General features: G+C 38.3%; 1 protein-coding gene across 2 annotated transcripts in view; it reads right to left on the reverse strand.

The window, feature by feature from the left end:
- MRPS30 (mitochondrial ribosomal protein S30) overlaps positions 1 to 16,131 on the reverse strand; it is a 32,150-nt gene extending 16,019 nt beyond the window's left edge. The window contains exons 1-5 of one of the 2 annotated variants that reach the window (XM_045903617.3): positions 15,294 to 16,131; positions 13,785 to 13,930; positions 12,519 to 12,624; positions 11,038 to 11,214; positions 6,141 to 9,166 (exon numbers count right to left, since the gene is read on the reverse strand). In XM_045903617.3, coding sequence (XP_045759573.1) covers positions 8,895 to 9,166; positions 11,038 to 11,214; positions 12,519 to 12,624; positions 13,785 to 13,930; positions 15,294 to 15,888 — 1,296 coding nt within the window. In that variant the 5' untranslated portion in view covers positions 15,889 to 16,131 and the 3' untranslated portion in view covers positions 6,141 to 8,894. Of the gene's footprint in view, positions 1 to 6,140; positions 9,167 to 11,037; positions 11,215 to 12,518; positions 12,625 to 13,784; positions 13,931 to 15,293 lie in introns of those variants that run through there. The other variant, XM_064596708.1, reaches the window with a different exon arrangement.
- Between the last annotated feature and the right edge of the window lie 4,628 nt (positions 16,132 to 20,759).

Consider the following 20,759-nt stretch of genomic DNA (forward strand, 5'->3'; position numbering starts at 1 on the left):
CACATCTAAAAATGCTAAATTTGCATCTTTATATCACACACAATTACCATAAAAATATTCTGAGGGTGTATTTTGAATTAAAATATTAAAGCATCAAGTTTATAACCATTTACACTGTTATCTAATTCAAAAATAAAGATGGTTAGTTTCTTCTGTCTTCAGAATTTTTCTAAACTGGCTGATGTATTGGCTTTTGCTGATTAAGTATATATGTTGCCAAGCGAGCACTAAGGTAAAACTTCATTTATTTTGTCCCAAAACTAAAAAGGTAAAACAAAAACAAAAACAAAACCTAATGAGATCCCATTTGCATTAATCAACTTGGAATTCCCATCAATTTAATTCATTTCTAGAGAATATTGCATTTTAAATCCAATGGCAGTTCCTTTACATAATTTTAGAAACAAATCAAATTACTATAACCATAACTTTCTTTTAAAAATGTAGAAAGCCAAAATCACAACCTGTACATTAAACCTCAGACTTAACAACTATTATACAAGTTTCAGAAGCCAGTTTCAAGTGTCAAATACTATTTACAACAATTTTACAAAGAGACATGCAGAATTCTGTAGGATGACAACGAACACAAAATGCAATCAAGATCTGAGACAGAATTCAGTATTTTTTACACAGAGGAAAAGAACAAACAGAAATGTGGTTGAGAAATGGAGATTAATTTGTACTAAAAAGAATGGCTTACAGAAGCATTTAAAGCAGGCTAATTATGAAAGTACTCCTAAAGTTATCTACTTATATAAGCTACATTTAATGCAAAGATAAGCTTATTTAGATAGTAACTACTGCCAAATAGTCTACTTATTATTCCAAGACAGTAACCATGTCTATATATTTGGAATATAATTACCTATACATTCTCATTCTTTGTGGAATTACTTATTCTTCCCCAGTTTGGGTTGTTTTTTTTTTTTTTTAATTGCTATTGTTGGTTTTATATGGTGAATTTTGTTGAATAAACATTTTCTCAAATAACTTATATAATCAAGAAATACTTTTTCAAATACAATTTCACAATGAGGTTGTTTATGATGGAGTGGAATCTGACATAAAATGTTTGATCCATATTAGAGTCCATTTAAGAAAGATAACTAATTTCAATTAAAATGAAATTATTTTTTCTGATTATAAAAATAGTATGTATTTTCTAGGAATTCAGAAAATTGAAAAATTAGGGAAAAAATCACCAGTAATATAATCACTCACACTTGTTCAATTACAATGGTGATGTATACAGTTCAAATAAGAAACAAAGTTGAAATCAAATTATAATTCTGAATGTGTTTATAAATATATTTAAATCCATGGGACTTGGTAAGGTTATTTAGGGAAAAGATGGAGCCTAGACAGAACCTGGAGGTATACCAATATTTGAACGAAGATTAGAGGAAGAACAGAAAGGGGGAATTTGAAAGAATGGTCAATGAGAAAGGAGGAAAACCGAGAGTATTTTTCATTGGAGGCAATAGGAGACACTGCAACACTACATGAAGAATGAAGGAGTGGTCAACCACGCCAAATGAGTCAGATATACTGAGTAAAATAAGGTCATAGAACTAACTGACCAGTGGATTTTGCTACATGAAGGTTAATGACTATGCTAATAAGCAGTTTTAGAGGAACCCAAATCAGATTGGACCTATACATCTCGAGAGAATCAACTAAAACATTCTTTTTTTTTTTAAGGTTTTAACATTTTTTTAAGATTTATTATTTATTTGAGAGAGAGAGAGGGTGCGCCTACATTGGGGTAGGGGCAGAGGGTGAGAATCTTCAAGAGGACTCTGTACTGAGTGTAAAGCCTGACTCGGGCTTGATCCCATGACCCTGAGATCACGACCTGAGCTGAAACCAAGTCAGCCGCTCAACTGACTGAGCCACCCAGGCACCCCTCAACTAAAAAATTATTGATTTAATGAGCTAATTAGACTTTTACAAAATAAACATATATCAATAGTAGTACAAAAGCCATTTTTAAAAACTATAAATAACATAATTGGAAAGAAAATATTCATTCACAATTACACAAAATCTAGTCATAAATAAATGTGTGGCAATCTTTATAAAGAAAACCCTAAATTTTGCTGAGGTATAAAAGGTGCAAATAAATAAGGAGATACACCAAATATCAAACTAGAAAGTTCATTAGTTCATTAGTTTACATCCATTCAACAAACCTTAAGTTAATACCTACTTCTATGATTCTAGCACTTAGACTGGATCAGAAAACAAAACACATAAAGGTCAAAGTTGGTAGTCTTACTTGACTTCAGTGGGAATAACACTTATGTTTCACCATTAAATTAAGTCAGGAGTTAACTAATATAAGGCTCTCATTAAAATATCTTTCTATTAATACTTACCTATGTTTCTTTCCTTTTTTAAACAAGAGTAAGAATTTTATCAAAAGCCTTATTTTTCTCCTTTGAACCACTAATGTCCTCTATTAGCATATGCTATTTCCTAACATCCTAACATCCATCCATTACCGAATTTCCATGATTAAATCTACCTTATAGGATGGATTCTTTTAATAACTGTTGAATTTGGTATGTAAACATTTTATTTGGGATTTCAGCATTTATAATGAAATGTGCACTTAACTTAGACATTTCTTAGTGATTTTTTTTTAACTGGAAAAATGAACAATAAAATGAACTGAGTAGTGTTCCAAAATTTAGGTTGTTTCCTGGAAATTCTTTTTTTTTTTTTTAAAGATTTTATTTATTTATTTGAGACAGAGAGAATGAGAGAGACAGACAGCACACGAGAGGGGGGAGGGTCAGAGGGAGAAGCAGGCTCCCTGCCGAGCAGGGAGCCCGATGCGGGACTCAATCCAGGGACTCCAGGATCATGACCTGAGCCAAAGGCAGTCGCTTAACCAACTGAGCCACCCAGGCGCCCTCCTGGAAATTCTTAAGAATCTATGGGTAGGGTACCTGGGTGGCTCAGATGGTTAAGCGTCTGCCTTTGGCTCAGGTCATGATCTCAGGGTTCTGGGATCGAGTCCTGCATCGGGCTCCCTGCTCCTTGGGAGTCTGCTTCTCCCTCTGTCTCTCTCTCTCTCTCTATCTCTCATGAATAAATAAATAAAATCTTTAAAAAAAAAGAATCTATGGGTAAACTCTGTCACTCTGGGCCCTTGCAGGAAGTTTCTCGGAAACATTTTCAGTTTCTTCCATGGCCAATTTTTCTATCTTTACTTGCTTTAATTTTATGTACATTTCTCAGTGAAAAATGTCCAAATTTTCTATTTTTGTATTTTCTTATCCAGAGTCTCCATCATGTATATTACATCACCTTTTCCAATTTTAAGTGTTTTCTTTTCCCTCTTGATTAGATTTGCCAGAATATTATCTTTTACTGACACGGGAAAGGCTAGAATATGGAACCAGTTACCGATCTATTTGTCAATTCTGTTTTCTTTTCTGTGTAATCACCTTCTACATTTATATTTTTGTTCTAATTTTCCTTATTTTTTTTTTAACTCTCTGGCAAATGCTGATTTTCTTATTTTATATAAACACATAGCATTATAAATTTGCCATTAAGTAAACTGACAAATGGGTCTCAAATCTAAGACTAAAGAGCCAAAGATCTGAAGCTCTTCTAGAGTGTTGGGGTTAATGTAGAATATGAAATCATCCATAGTACCTGGCTTGCTAAAATGTAACACAGAAGCCGCTGGGGGCAGGGAAGGTTTCTGAGAAGGGCCTAGGCCTTGGAATGCTGGGGCCTGCAAATCACTCTGCCCGAGGCATGCCCTGGGGAGTTACCTTCCCTGAAGCTAGCTTAGCCCAAACAGCCACCCTGTGATCTAAGAGATGTATGCATTGTCCCCTAAAGCTATGTTTAGCAGAACTCCTTGAACAGGCTGATCAGCGCATTGTATCTTTCCCGTAATCAGTGTTCTATTTTCTGCAAGACTCCTTGCCACACATCACTTGCTTGAGAAACAGAGTAATAAAGATTTAGGATTATCCTGAAGCACGAATAAAGGTGAGAGCAAAGAAGAGCAAAGGGTCTTCGTCTCTGACCGTTGACCCCCTTGCCTTCTCCTCTCTTTCACGGCAAAGTTTGGAGTCATCTTTCATCTGTCGGTACAGGGATTGCTGGCCATTCCTGGCACCAGAATTCTGAGATTAGTGAAAATTTCTTTGAACTTCACGCTTTATCTCTTAAAAAATGTGGCTTTTTACATTCTATTCCATGTGTTTTAATAGAAATATCATTTTTCTCAGGGTATTAAAGCAGGTTGGTTGACAGCTGCAGAGGGAAGATGGATTATATTTATTTAGTGGTTATATCCTGCAGCATCTTCACGTATCCCTAAGAGTAAACGTGTTCAGAATAACTTTTGCTATAACCTACTAACTTTATATGTAATTTATTACATTTTAAAATTTAAAATTTTTATTTTTACATTAATAAAATGCTTTCTTGGTCAAAGAAATAAATTTGTCAAGCATAGGAAATGTACAAATGTCTAGATTATATAAAAATATATCTGATTAAAAATGAAAAGGCAAGTAAGATAGCTTTCATTTTTATTTTAATTTTTTTTAAAGATTTTATTTATTTATTCGACAGAGAGAGATAGCGAGAGCAGGAACACAAGCAGGGGGAGTGGGAGAGGGAGAAGCAGGCTTCCTGCGGAGCAGGGAGCCCGATGCGGGGCTTGATCCCAGAACCCTGGGATCATGACCTAAGCCAAAGGCAGACGCTTACGACTGAGCCACCCAGGCACCCCTTGATAGCTTTCATTTTTAGACTGCGATATAGCTCTGGGAATGTTTGATTCTATATTGAATATTCTGTCCAGGCAAACTAATAGCAACTCTATAGTTATTTAGAAAGACACTTTTTTCAAATGATTACGTTTCTGATTATAAAACTGTAACTTTTAGATATGCTGTGGTGTGGATAGAGTTCATGACCTATATAATTCTGGCTTTTAAGAATTCCCTGAAGTGGGGCGCCTGGGTGGCTCAGTTGGTTAAGCGACTGCCTTCGGCTCAGGTCATGATCCTGGAGTCCCGGGATCGAGTCCCGCATCGGGCTCCCTGCTTGGCAGGGAGCCTGCTTCTCCCTCTGACCCTCCTCCCCCTCATGTGCTCTCTGTCTCTCTCATTCTCTTGGTCTCAAATAAATAAATAAAATCTTTAAAAAAAAAAAAAAAAAAGAATTCCCTGAAGTGGCGCCTGGGTGGCTCAGTAGGTTAAGCGTTCCCCTTCAGCTCAGGTCATGATCCCAGAGTCCTGGGCTCATGTCCTGCATCGGGCTCCCTGCTCAGCAGGGAGCCTGCTTCTTCCTCTGCTTTTGTGCTCTCTCTCTGACAAATAAGTAGATGAAATCTTTAAAAAAAAAAAAAAATTTCCTGAGACTTCCTATAGTCTAATCAATGATTTTGTATACAAGTTCTATGACATTTTTGGGGTGCCTGCGTGGCTCAGTCGTTAAGCATCTGCCTTCGGCTCAGGTCATGATCCCAGGGTCCTGGGATCGAGCCCCGCATCGGGCTCCCTGCTCAGCGGGAAGCCTGCTTCTCCCTCTCCCACTCCTCCTGCTTGTGTTCCCTCTCTCGCTCACTGTTGCTGTCAAGTAAATAAAATCTTAAAAAAAAAAAAAAAGTTCTATCACATTTTTAAAACTTTTTTCTGAAGTACCAAACTTTAGGGACACCTGGGTGGCTCAGTCAGTTGAGTGTCTGCCTTTGGCTCAGGTCATGATCCCAGAGTCCTGGGATCAAGTCCCATATCGGGCTCTTTGCTCAGTGGGGAGCCTGCTTCTCCCTCTGCCTGGAGCTCCCCCTGCTTGTGCTCTCTCTGACAAATAAATAAATAAATCTTTAAAAAAAAAAAAAAGTACCAAACTTTAATTTTACTAGTTATTCCTTATTTTTAGTTACTCCAACTTGATTTACATTAAATTTCATATACTGATAACAATTTACAACATATTAATGACCTTTTAACACTGGAGTTTTGTTTTTGCCTTAAATTGCTTGAAATTAATATTACTAGCTCTGCTTTATGCTTAATTTTGCCTGATATGACTTTGTGTACTCATTATATTCATTTTGATTCTCCATTCATTAGTTCCTCCTATCATTTGCTAATCAACTATAGTACACTTCCATAAACTGATTTTGTAAGTGACTTGGGCATCCTGACATTTTTTTTTTCAGTTGTCCTACATTGTCTATTATCTTGGCTGGTCCTAGACTTCTTGTTGTAGCTTTTCCTCTGGAAGTCTAGGACACTGCTGCACTGTTTCCTAATGCTCAGTGTTATACAGAAGTCTGAGACCAGTTAGATTTTTGTTTCTTGGTAAGTAATTTTTCTCCCCAACTGCTTTTAGGCCACATCTAACTTGCGTAAATGAAGTTACTGCCTATTTCCCAAGTCCGTCCTGCAGCTTCCCACCTTCACTCACAGTTCCATCCACTTATTGTCCTCTTGTTGGAAAATACCCTCTCTCAAGAGCCAATTCAAATACCACTTGCTCCAAAACACATTTCCAGGATTCATACTAGTCAGAATTAACCCATCCTTTATCTAAATTTATGTCACTGTTGTACTTCTGTAGCACTGACATCTACAGTGTATTATTAAAGAATATACACCAGAGTGGTTATAGGTAGGTTCTGGAGTCAGATCACCAGGGCTGAAATTTCAAACCTGCCACATTGTAGTGTTATGTTCTTCAGTAAGTTATTGGGTATTCTGTGCCGTTAACTCATCTGCAAAATAGTGCCTAGCTCATGGAATGTTTGTGAGGATTAAATAAGCTAATATATGTAAAATATCTAGACCACTCTCTAGAATATATAAGTGTTAGGTGAGGTCCTGATATGTTTTATGGTATGTATGTGGTATGTGTTCTCCATTTGGGATGAGAAAAATTATTACGAGAGAATGAAACAGGTGCTACGAAAGGTTTAAGTATTCAAAGGATGGGACAACTAAACATGAATTAAATATAATCAGCTTAGGGAAAGCAATGGCATTTCAACTGAATCCTAAGTATTTTAATTACATAGAATTCTAAAAGCACTTTTGCATGCACTAGTTCATTTAATCCTTAAACTCTGTAAGGTAATTTTGTTTTATGGGGGCAGAAATAAAGGATGGCAACTCAAATTGCCCAAGACGCAAAGAGTTAGAAAGTGAAAGCTAACATTAAGAGAAATATCACTGTACTTGGAGCTTGGTAAGGTTGCTCTCTATACATCTGCATTTTTCCATCAAGGATGAATGGGGACGCAATATATGGATTGAACAGACAGGACCAAAGGTAGAGAACAGTATTCCAAGCTTTGTAAACTGCTTAAATAAACAAATGGTGGTGTGAAATGACATGGCTTTCTGGGTAAACTGAAAATAATGTGCTAAAGATGGAACACAGCACAAAGCCTTGCAAAGCAAGCCTTCAACTGAACTGAGTAACATCTTTCAGGTGCTATTCCTTCAGTTTTGCAATCATCTATGGCAATAATCCCTAGGCTTCTAGCTGAGGAATCGATCAATATAACTGTGGCCTCTGTCTTGAAAGAGAGAGAGCAAGAGAGGGAGGGAGGGAGGGAGGGAGAAAGGTAGGGAAGGAAGGAAAGAAGGGAGGAAGGGAGGAATCTGTCATATGACTACAGTACCTAATTGGGTGTTTTAAAAATTCACAACAGGAGGTTCTAAAATAAAAACAGTAAGCATGATTATACAAAGGTAATTCCTTTTTCTCACTAAAAATGTTTTGAAGGAAATCTTAATTCTCAACAAGATTAACAATTTTACTAACTGACAACTGATTCTGAAACATAGCAAACCTAGTTTCCTCATCTTTGGGATAGAGCAAAACACGAACAGAATACGTTAACATTACTTCTTCTTCATCCTTTTTTTTTTTTAATATAAAGATTTTATTTTTAAGTAATCTCTACACCCAACATGGGGCTTGAACTTACAATCCTGAGATCAGGAGTCGCATGTTCTACTGAATGAGCCAGCCCAGTGCCCCTGGGTCAAATATTTATCGAGTACCCTGCGCCATGTGTTAGGTGCTGGCATTAAATAACAGTCCTGCACTTGTTAACGTTACTTCTGAGTGCTAAGAACCTAAGTTGCATATAATTCATCAGTTATATTATTAATCAACTGTGAAATTGTGGAAAAGTCACTTAACTCCTCTGGGCCTCAGTTTCCTATACTTGCAAAATATTGTTCCAATTTTAAAGCAGTTTGAGTAGGACTCTGAAACTCTGAATTATTTATCAATGAAAAAATTAAAAACAAAAAATAAAAATATAGCACATCTACCTATTCTCAAACTTTTGAATTACTGTCCTTCCATTACTTTCAAAATCACATGCCACTAATACCAGGTATTGCAGATAGCTCAATTGGTCTCATCAATTAGCTATCTATGAATAAAATCACCTTAAAACAACATATTCTATCTAAAATTAAATCCTTCAGTGTGTACTCTGAGCAAAATGAGAGGTCTAATCACAAGTTAACATAAGAAATATTTGTCTCGGGGCGCCTGGGTGGCTCAGTCGTTAAGCCTCTGCCTTCGGCTCAGGTCATGATCCCAGGGTCCTGGGATCGAGCCCCACATCGGGCTCCTTGCTTGGTGGGAAGCCTGCTTCTCCTTCTCCCTCTCCCGCTCCCCCTGCTTGTGTTCCTGCTCTCGCTATCTCTCTCTCCGTCAAATAAATAAATAAAATCTTTAAAAAAAAAAAAAAAAGAAAGAAATATTTGTCTCAAAATAATGCATTTGACAAGTCTCATCATTAAAATTCCCTTTATTTTTCCTTCAGTGAAACTCAGGTATTCCCGAAGTCCTGAATCAATTATTTCTTCTTAGTTTTCCAACAGCTGTCATTTGTCTTCTTTTGGTCTGTTCAGTAGAAAGTGAACTAGCTGGAGCAGGACATCATCATTAAAACCTTTCACATTATTATCTTCAATTGTTTCATAAAGAGGCTTACTTTGTGTCCCCCAACATATATTTTTACGAGGGTTATTTCGATCAGCTTGTGCAGTCAGTGCCAAAGTATTTAACTGGTAGCAGAAAAAGGAAAAGTATTTTCCATCTGTGATCACGCCCTGAGAGACAAAAGGCCGAGTAACATCTGCTTCACTCCAAAATCCTACAGAGAAAAGTTATACTGAAATTTACACATAGAATATAGTTTACCAAAACATTTGCACATTAGAGGGTATCAAATATCCCCTAAAACCTAAATTATTTTACCTAGCAAATTCCTGAAGATCTCAAAGTTTCCTCTTCTCCATTCTAATCCTATATTCTATTTCTGCATCAAAAATTATTTCCTCCTTTCTGATATCCCCAAACTCATGACACATTCTCAACTTCACTCTTCAACAGCTTTCAACCTTAACTCGCTTCATCTAAAAAAAGCAGCAAGCTCTATCGATGCAGATCTCCCCTACATCTAGTACTAACTTCGTTCACTTTCCCAGTACCAGTAGCATCTAGCACCCAATAACCATTACGGCCATTTACTTCACCAGAATCTACAAAAAAAATACCTTCAGAAAAAAACGGACTTTCTAAGGACTTCGATCATGTCCTTAGACAAATTCTATTCTTCCTTTACATATTTTGAAATTGGTTTTATGAGCTGCTGTTATTTCACCTTGTGTTATCTTGTGTCATAGGTTCCAGGATGCCTTTAATACCTTTACTACTCATATTTTCTGGCTTCTTGTTCTAGACTGACTGGCTTTAACCTAGGGCCAAGCAGTAATGTTCTTTCCTCATACATATTTTCTATCAGCCTTCATGAAGACAGCCAATGAATAATATTGTTAGCATTTGTAATTAAATACTGGAAAAAAGAAGCACTTTACTTTTAAAGCGTAAACAGTGCCATTCTAATGCCTTTGAGAAAGATTCCTGTTTCTGCTTCTGTCTAATCCTATTCCTATTCTCTCCATTTAAGTCAAAAATTATGAGTAAAAGACTAAATTATATATATGTATGAAGAAAACAGGTGAGCCGAGAAATAATTAAATCTGTATTAAATTCCTCCTGGGAACTCATATAGGATCAATCTGGTTACATATTACAGTTTACTACTTCAGGTTCTGTAATAAAATCCCAATGCCTCACAATGAGCTCTGAGATCTGGCGTCTGGCTTCCTTTATCTCGTCCTCCATCATTCTCCCCCTCCCCTTTCTTCATTGTTCTTTAAACACCTCAAGTCTGTTTCTACCTCAGAGACTTGTATTTCTTTTGCCTGGAAGTGTCTTTCCCCCAAATTTGTGCTCAGGCAGCTCCTCAACAGTCAGGTCTTCGTTCAAATGTCATTTTTTAGAGACCACCCCCTGAATTACTCCATTTAAATGGAATCGGCCCCGTATCTCATTTATACCTGCACCCGGTAAGCCATTCTATTCCTTATGTAGTATATTTCCTCCCTACTATTACCACTAGTTAAAAATACTACATGTTTATTATCTTTTACTCTCCTCACTATAAGCTCCAAGACAGTAGGATCTGCCTGCCGCATTCAACACCGCATCTCCAAGGCCCACACCGCCTGGTTCCTAAAAAGCATTCACTATTTACTGGATGAATAAACAATCTCTTAATCCACATCCTGGATATAGCCTTCAAAGATATTATACAGAACAGTTGTGATTTAATCTAAAATTTAATCCACCAAAGCATTTCCTTTTCCAGCTTCAGCAAGCTGCTATCATCTACAGAGTTGGCTTAGTTGGCTACAGTCTTTCACCTACTTGAGAACATCAGAAAATAATTCATTCACACGAAAGTGGTCAGAGTAAAAGATCAAAGTAACTATCTACACACCACCTGCCAATTGCAAATGTAAAATATTTAATTATGAATTTTAAAACAACCGTGCTTTGTGTCACTGCAAGTTTTCAAAGTGTTAAGATTCAACCTACAACACTTAACCCAAAGAAACAATTAAATTCTTAAAATGTCACAGGTATCTTCCGAGAACAATGCCATAAAATCAGTTTTACCTTGATACAGAGCTTGTGCTCCAGTCCAAGCAAAGAGGCTTGCGATAGCATTAGCTCTAAAAACAACTTCTATCTGATCAGCACAGTTCTGTTTCAAAAGCCTTTCCCTTTTTAATTTGTCAGGTAACAGATGAAACTGTGTGTGACCGTAACAGTATGGGTCTGCTGTCTTTGAGCCTGAAGAGCAAAATAAAAACATTTCAGATGAAATGTACATGTGAACATCTGGAGCACACATCCTTAGTCTCTGCTTCAAACCCATCTTTCTCCTCCACACATCCTGTGATCAGGATCCGAAATACACAAGTGGGAAGGTTGATTTATTTCATTGATCATAATGAAGTTAAACTTCACATGAAAGTACAATCTGCTAGCTATCATCAAGCCCACTCTGATGACACAGGATAAGTCAAAAGAATGTATGTGAAGTTTATTTGAAATTCCCTATTTGGTTTTTTCAAACCTTTCATTCATCATTGGGAGCTACGTTATTTTCTTTGTCTTACTCTCCACATGATACCAACATTTCATTAAAAAGTCTCCTTTAGGGGAGCTTGGGTGGCTCAGTCGGTTCAGCATCTGCCTTCGGCTCAGGTCATGATCCCAGGGTCCTGGGATCGAGTCCCACATCGGGCTCCCAGCTCAGTGGAGAGTCTGTTTCTCCCTCTCCCTCTGCCTGTGTCTCTGTCTACTTGTGCTCTCTATCTCTCTGTCAAATAAATAAATAAATAAAATCTTTAAAAAAAAAAAGTCTCCTTTATCATTTTAGTGTAATAATTACATACCTTGCTCCTAATTTTTTTTTTAAAAATGATTTTTATACTATATTTCCAAGTAAGGAAAATGAGAGCCAATATTTCATGATGTGTTGATATTCTTGACTTTAGTAGTAAACTTTTTTCAACCAAAAGTTCCACAGTTCACACTCTAAGACCACAGTGACACTGAAGGGGCTGATAAAATACGTCTGGAGGACTAGTATAAAGCTGGTTTCTTAAAATCTTCAACTTTTGTCTATTAATTCAACTTGGAATTAATAGACAAAAAGATAGCAAAAGTATAAGCTACACAAGGGCAGACATCAGGCCTTATTAATTTTTATATTCCTAATGGTTATCACAGAGTGTGGCACAAACAGAAGACTTTTATAAAAAAGTCAATCACTGCCTCAAGTCTGGCTCTACTGGTTTACTCTTGAAAAAGGACAAATTACTTTTTCTACATAATGAATCAATAAAAATACGTAAAACTATTTTTTAAAGTTAAATGCTGCTAGTTCAGTAGAAACAAGTAAAATTTTAAATGGTGAGCTGAAAGAATATTTTCCCCCCAATTTTCATGCATATTACAACAACCTGAGATTATGAATTATATTGCTTGTAAACTACCTGAACTTCTTGGTCATCAAGAATTAATTATGTAAATCTGCACAGGATACTTCGGACACATTGATGGCAAAATATTTCAAAAGAAAAACTTACCAATAAATATGGTATTTTCATATTGTCGTTTGAATAAGGGAAGTTTGTCTGGCTTACAAGTTATAACAGGGATTTCGACAGGTATAGAATAATCCAGCGGCACAAACTTCAAGAAAAAGAAAAGTCATAAATGAATTCACAGCAACACTAGTACTAATGTATAAATTTTACTCACTTTTTTTTTTTTTTTTTTAAGATTTTATTTATTTATTTGTCAGAGAGAGAGAGCGCACAAGCAGGGAGAGCGGCAGGGAGAAGGGGAAGGAGGCTCCCTGCTGAACAAGGAGCCTGATACAGGACTCAATCCCAGGACTCTGGGATCATGACCTGAGCCGAAGGCGGACGTTTAACCGACTGAGCCACCCAGGCGTCCCAACTCACATTCTTAATAGACTTAAAAATCTTAAGATGAGATGTTTTTTACAAAATGATTTGGTAACACCACCATCTTGTGATGGGCCAAATCCAGCCAGCCACCTGACTGTACAAATAAAGTTTAACTGCAACACAGTCAGGCACATTCATTTACATATGGTACATAACTGCTTTTACATTATTTAAGAACTAAGATGAATAGTTGCAACACAGACTTGTGGCCCCCCAAAGCCTAAGATATTTACTGTCTGGACTTTTACAGAAAAAATGTGCACGTGCGTGTGTATTCAGACACACAGACAACACTCAGAATATACTTATTTTCTCCACAAGAACTATAAATAAAAAAAAATGACCAGCTTATAATTATAAAAATGCCTTGATTTATGATTAGGTAGTGTAGTCTATCATAAATTACAATCATAAACTATTATCAATTGTTTATAGGTATTTTTAAAGATTTTATTTATTTGAGAGAGAGAGAGAGAGAATGTGCACACACACAAGCGGCGGGGGGGTGGGGGGGAGGCAAAGGAAGAGGGAGAAGCAGACTCCCCCGCTGAACAGGGAGCCAGATGGGGACTTGATCCCAGGACCCTTACTGACTGAGCCACCCAGGCAGCCCAAAGTTTTTTATAGTAAGAAAAAGAAAAGATTTGTATGATCCTGAAAACTGATGCCTTAATCCTGCTTAAAAATTATTATTTGACCTTTGAGCACTATACATACCATAACAGGTTAAAAAGCTGAAAAAGAATTTCATGATAAGTATGTGAAAGAAACTCGAAAGGGATCCATCTAAAACTTTTTATTCTACTAAGCCCATTACCTAGGCTGCCTATGACATTTCCTCATCAGATGTCAGTAGATATATATACAATAAATCCTTACCTGTGGGAGTTGTTTGGATATTCGAATCTGGTTGTGTGGTTTATCATTTATTTGGTATCGCAAAGCATCAACTCGACCTTTCCGATGACCACTAGGAATAATTTCTTCACCTCGCAACCAGTAAAAGTGAACTGGGCGTTTACAATCTATCAAAAGATATTCAAAATTTTATTTAATCATTTAGATCAATTTGGTTATTATTAGAATACCAGCAATACAGAACTTAGTAACTGTGGAAATTAAAAATTATCAAAAATTACTCTTTGTTGTAAGATAGAGTCTGGGTTATATGATGATTTAACTTAAATGACTGTGACTTAAATATAATGCTCAAACATTTAGTGTCTACTTGTGCCATCCATCATACACTAAACACTGTAATGGAAGAGGTTTGTCGGTTAAGAATAAACATAAAGAAAATAAGACCAAAAGGAGTATCACTCACCAGAAATAAAAAGTTTTTATAGGAGTCAGAATTACTAAATCAATCTTCACAGTAACTCTCAAAGGTATGCATACAGTTGTCATCACCTCCACTTTATAGAAGAGGGATCTGGGTCTTGACAAAGTCAAGTTCTCCTAGGCCAACAGTCAGTAGTCAAAATCCCCAAGGCTTCTCTCAAGACCACTTCCTTCCCAACTGAGACAGAAGTAACATGCACACTACAGGACTCAGTTGAACACACGTCTACAGTTACAACGACATTAAGTCAATAAATATTTATTAAGACACCTACCAGGCAGTAAATATAAAGTAATGAATACCTCAAAAACACTGATTTTTAAAAACTGTCCGTTAATTTTTCATGTCTGCACTGAGCAGTTAAAAGAAGTTTCTGATTGTTTCCTGGGAACCCCAAATGGCTAGGTTTGAATCCTGAACTCAAATCTACCAGCTACAGGCTCTCCGACTAGGTTCGTTTTACCGTTCTGTATACCTCAGGGTGGTTTTCCCATTCATAAAACAATGCTACCCTCCTATAAACGGTCATCGTGAAGATTAAATTGGTTGGCACATAAAAATTTAGAACAGGGCTTGGTACATAGTTAAGTACTGAGTAAATGTTAATTTTACTCAGTATCGCCTTTAATGTTCACACTTCTACGAAAACGTACTATTACCGTAATTCTCATCTTGAGAATGAGAAAAACTACTTCAACCCAAAAGAGGTTAATGAACTGACATGCAGTCATGTAACTTTTTGGTGGAAGGGTCTGCCCCGCCCTCTAAGAGCCCCTTCTCTTAACCAACACTGTTCTTCCATTCCATTTGGCTGGACCTTCACAAAGCAGAACCAAACACTGGAATCGTGGAAGGCTGGACAGCTGGGAGGTGGCAGCCCAGGGCCGGAAGGGAACCCAGTCTCCAGATTCTTGGCGCAGTGACTGCTATTAAACCTGGCGGCGCCCAGCGAGGCGCGGAAGGACTAGAAATATAATTAACAGTGCAGAAAGAAAGAAAGGAACAGTGCCCCCCGCCCCCGCCCGGCGTGGCGCCCCAAGGCTCACCGAGGGTGGCGGTGGCCAAGGCGGGGTTGTGCGCGCTGAGCAGGCCCACGAGGGTGGCCACCAGCTGATCCAGGAAGGGCGAGGCGATAGCCTCGCGGTCCTGGTAGAGGGGAGGGCGCCGCTTGCGCCGCAGGTAGAAGTGCTCCTGCAGGAGGCAGTCACACGCGGCGGCGCGCAAGGCCGCCAGGTCCAGGACGGGCGCGGGCTCCGCGGGCTCCGCGGGCTCGGCTGGCGGCGGCGGCAGGCCCGACAGGAACGCGGTCTTGGTGAAACTCTGATACCAGCGGTCAGCGTTCAGAGCGAAAGTCTGCGGATAAACCACGTACTTCATGAACTGCATCTTGGTGAGGATTCGCAGCTTCTCGTCCACCGACACGGCCGCGTGCACCGTCGCCTGCCACCGCTCCACTCGCCGCTGCCGTGCCGCCTTGCTCTTGGCAGTCAGGGAGGCCACAATCGGCGGGTAGCGCGCGACGGGGGCCGCCGTGACATCGGGGCCGGTCACTTCTGGAGCCGTGACGGCGGCCTCTGCCGCAGTGTGCAGTGACAGCCCCGGCCCGCGGAGGGCTAGCCGGCAGCACCTGGCCGCCGCCATCTTTGCCCAAGGTTCCGGACCCAGAGGTTAATTTCGGGAAATGTCGCTGCGCTCTTGACGTAAGGACCAATCGAAAGCGGCATTTGAGCCAGGCTGGGGGAGGCGGATTCTCAGTGGGCCTGAGATACGTTGCGTCATTCATTTCTTAGCCAATCAGATCACTTCTCCGTCTTCGTTTCCAGCGCCCCGGAGCGTTCGTAGACCCGAGGCAGAACTTGCTGCCTGTAGGTTTTCCGCGGGCCGGGCTGGGAGGAGTGAAAGTTTTAAGTAGGAGTTGCCAGCACCTAGGTTGCTCTTCCGACCGCGGCACGAACCCCCTGCCAAATATCATTTAGGAACTTTCTGCACCGGAACCTCTAGCATTTATTGGCTTCATTTGTGTGTGCCACATCCCACCTCTTGTCTTAGTTCTTAGAGTTGAAATTTAATGGAAAATATTGTTCTAAATGTTTTATGGCTAATACTTGCTTACTTTTAAAGTGACGCAAGCATAACTCATAGATGGCCACTGCTAATCTGTGGAAAAATAATTCCATATGTTTCTCTATGTTAATTGATATATAATTTGTTTTAATTCCCCTAATTTACAAAACGGGGAATATACGTTTAGTTGGATTTAACTGGGAAAAAAAGGAAATAACAATAAAAACCACTGAAGAATTGTGTTTAAATTTTGCTTTGTATTAAAACTCATTATTATTTCAACATGAGTCGATTCCTATTAATCTTTCAGCAACCTGAAGAAAGGAACTGTTTTATTTTTATTTTTAATCCTCAGCAATCAATCAATACCTATGCATAGTGGGTCATCACTAAATACCTGCTGAAAAAGTCAATTGTTAAAATTACTGAAAATTTAAGCTCATTTCAGGTGATCTAATTTATTAACTCACACTCCTATTACAGGTAGGAACTGGAAAAATACTTATTTGGATTTATTGCAATAATTCTTGAGGGTACTGAACACCAAACATTTTGTTTCTAAAAGGAAGTTATAACATGTATATCTTTATGTTAGAAGTGATGATGCAATTTATGAAGTTGCAAGTCTATTAAACTGACATTTAGCAATACATACTTCAAATTCATTACAATAATATCTTCTGTGAGAAGTTGCTAGCTTGAGATCAGGGTGCCAGCATGGTGGGGTCTGGGGAGAGCTCTCTTCCTGGCTTGAAGACAGCTGCCTTTTTGCAGTGTCCTCACATGGCAGAGAGAGACTGAGCTCACTCATATCCCTTAGTATAAGGAAAAAGGCCTATCAGATTAGTGTCCTAACCTTATGATACCTTAATGACTTCCATAAAGGCTCTGTCTCCAAATATAGTCACATATGAATTTTAGGACACAATTCAGTCCAGAACACTATGGCTGATTGGGAAGTAATGATTGTGGAGGGTCAAATTTGGAAGGAGGGAAACCAGTTAGAAGACAATTTGCCATATTTCAGGCAAGAGCTGATTGTGGCCAGAAGGGACAATAGCAGTAAAGATAGTGGGAGTGGTTACAGATTCTCAGTTGAGTGTAGGTAGGAGAAAGTCTCCAAAATTTTGGGCCTGAACAGTCAAATAAGAGAAGGCCTGTGGACAAGAGCTGCATTTTTCCTTTAATCTCATCTTTTTCTGGGGTGGGCGTTGGAGAGGGAGGTGATTTGGGGAAGGAAATAGGAGAATTTGTGAAATATGAATTTATTTATATCTGTTTATTTGATTGACATTCTCCTAGAAGAAAATAGATAGTAAAGATTTAATATCCCTATTAAAGTTGCCGCTGGTCTTAGATTTAAATATTATAGTCAAAAGCTATGACATTCACCAAGGATTTTGGAACCCTCTCTACTTCCTTCTTCAATAAGTATTTATCAAGTGACTGCTATATGCCAGCACCATTCTAGGTACAAAGGAAACAGCAGTGAAAATGGCCTTCATGGAGCTTACATGCTATTGGATAAAATAATCAAACATATCAAATGATCAGATATAGATGTTCTATGTTAGGCAGTGATAGGAGACAATAGGAAAATACAGCAGGGAAGGAGACTAAATTGTATTGGGTGGAGTGGAGTGATTTCAATAGACAGGGCAGAGAAGGCGACATTTGAATAACATCTGAAGGAGATGAAGGATAGAGCCATGTGGATATCTAGAGGACAAATCTGAGCCAGGGCAAAAGCCACAGTATATCTGGAAAGTGGGAGGAACAGCAAGGAGGGCAGTGGGCTAACGTGGAAAGGGACACTGGCATTTTGTCAGTGATAGCCAATATGTTATTCAGAAACAAGTTCTGATGAGTTGCGTGATGTTTATAATCACAGGTTTGTTTTTTTGTTTTTTGTTTTTATTTTTTTCCCTATTGTGGTTGGGCATCAGAACAGTTCTGTTGATGTTTGGATGAAATGAAAGCTGCCCAGGTGATTGTAGTCCTTACCAGAGCTTCTTATATCTAAAATTGAGGATATGGGAAAGAAATGGCAACAGGATATTTTCTATGTACAGATGTGGATGAGAGTGACAGCTGGTCCTTTTCAGCTATTTCCTTCACACACACACACACACACACACACACATACACACACACTTTTTTTTTACCCAAGGCATATTTCTTACCTGGTTGCATATATAACACATTTACATAAAACTGAAAACATAATATAAAGTACCACTAGGGGAGAGGTGTGTATGAGTGTGTGTGTGTGTGTGTGTGTGTGAACAATTTGGTTTAGAATCAACAGGAAGGAAGCTAAGTGTTTACATCTTATGCCAGGTACTATATTAAATACTTCATACAGGTCATCTCCCATAATCTCACAATCATTCTCCAAAGAGAATATTATTTTTCTTCTGATTTTTTTTTTTTTTTTTGCAAAATCACAGAACTCTTGCTCACAACAGATAAAGAATAGCTAAAACATTTTTTTAAGAATTTTATTCATTTATGAGAGACAGAGCGTGAACACGAGGGGAGGGAGGGGCCCAGGGAGAGGGAGAAGCAGACTCCCCGCTAAGCAGGGAGCCCAATGCAGGGCAGGATCCCAGGACCCTGAGATCATGACCTGAGCCCAAGTAAGAAGCTTAACCAACAGAGCCACCCAGATGCCCCTACCTAAAACAATTTTGAAAAAGAAGAATAAAGGGGGAGGATCAGTTTACTTGATTTCAAGGCTTTTGAGACCATAATCAAGGGAGGAAAGCTAGCCTTTTCAACAAATGGTGCTGGAGCAATTGGACATGGACAGGCCAAAAATGAAACAATATAAAAAACCTTGACCTATCTCTTCCATCTTTTGGAAAAATTAACTTGAAGTGGATCAAAGGCTTAAATTTAAACATAAAATTATTAGAAAAAAACAAGAGAAAACATCTGTAGGTGCTAGAGCTAGGCAAAGAATTCTTAGAGTTGACCGAAAGTATGATCCATAAAAGGAAAAATTAATAAATCGGGCATCATCAGATTAAAGCTTTTACTTTGCAAAACACCCCATTAATACCGTTAGTAAGGAGTGCACTTGTGATGAGCACTGGGTGTTGTATGTAAGTGATGAACCACTGAGTTCTCCTGAAACCAATATTGCGCTGTATGTTAGCTAACTAGAATTTAAATAAAAATTTGAAAAAAATTAAGTAAAAACACTCTGTTAAGGGATCTAAAAGATAAGCTACAGAGTAAGTGAAAATAATTGCAAACCATATACCTGACAAACAACTGGTATCTGGCTTTGTCACTTTCACTTTCCTTATTTAGACCAGATTAATAACACCCACTTTACAAGTTTGCTACAGCGATATATGAGGTGACATATGTAAATGACGCAGAACAACATTTGCTGAGTACCAAATACTTTATATATGCCAATGGTTTCAATTTCCTCAGCAACATACTTTAAATCAGAGCGCCGATTTTCCTGAGAGGTAAGGGATTTGCTCAAGCTCATAAGCTCCAGAACCAGCATTAAACCATGATCTCTGACCATGATCTCTGACCATGATCTCTGACCATGATCTCGCCTGTGCTCTTTACACCAATGGTTTTGTAAATTAGAATGATTCTTCTGGAAGAGATCCAGGAATTCTTAAAAGGTAGTAAGTCAACTTCCTAAGACCGTATGCACAATTTAGTGATAATAGGAAATTGGAATAATATGAAAGTCATCTATAACTACTTAGCATAAAAGAAAATATTTCAGAATTTCTTGTATGTTATTTTGACTAGTTCATGATTCTTCCTATCCAAGAAATAAGCAACATGAGGGAAACTGAAATATTTTCTCTTGGCCTCAAAAATCTTATCAGAAATACAGGGATAATAGGACAGCACAGCAATGGTCAGACAGTTTTAAGTTTGCTAAGGTACTGAACACAGGAGATCACGATGGAATTTTTATGAATAATGTGACATGATACCAGAGGCAAACCTAAGTCAACTCAAAATGATATAGATTGGGGTGCCTGGGTGGCTTGGTCTTTAAGCGTCTGTCTTCAGCTCAGGTCATAACCCTAGGGTCCTTGGATGGAGTCCCTCATCCAGCTCCCTGCTCAGTGGGAAGCCTGCTTCTCCCTGCCCCTCTCTCCCTGCTTGTGTTCCCTCTCTCTCTCTCTCTCAAATAAATAAAATCTTAAAAAAAAAGAAGATATAGATTGTGTGGATGAGTGGAGAAAGTTAACTGCCACAGCAAATAATTATTTATCTAATTTTGCTCCCATGAAATAAAAGCATTTCAACTTTTATTATAATTAATATAATCATTTCAACTTTCATTAGTGGAGGATAGAGTCCTCCACTGTGGGTGAACAACTCAGGCTTTAGTGTCCTGAAAATCTACATAACAACAAGCAAATATGATCATAACAGAGGATGATTCACTAAATAAAAAG

The sequence above is a fragment of the Mirounga angustirostris genome, unplaced genomic scaffold, assembly GCF_029215605.1.
Source record: "Mirounga angustirostris isolate CCGP_5_RB_7025 unplaced genomic scaffold, mMirAng1.0.hap1 SCAF_7, whole genome shotgun sequence".
Lineage (NCBI taxonomy): Eukaryota > Metazoa > Chordata > Mammalia > Carnivora > Phocidae > Mirounga > Mirounga angustirostris.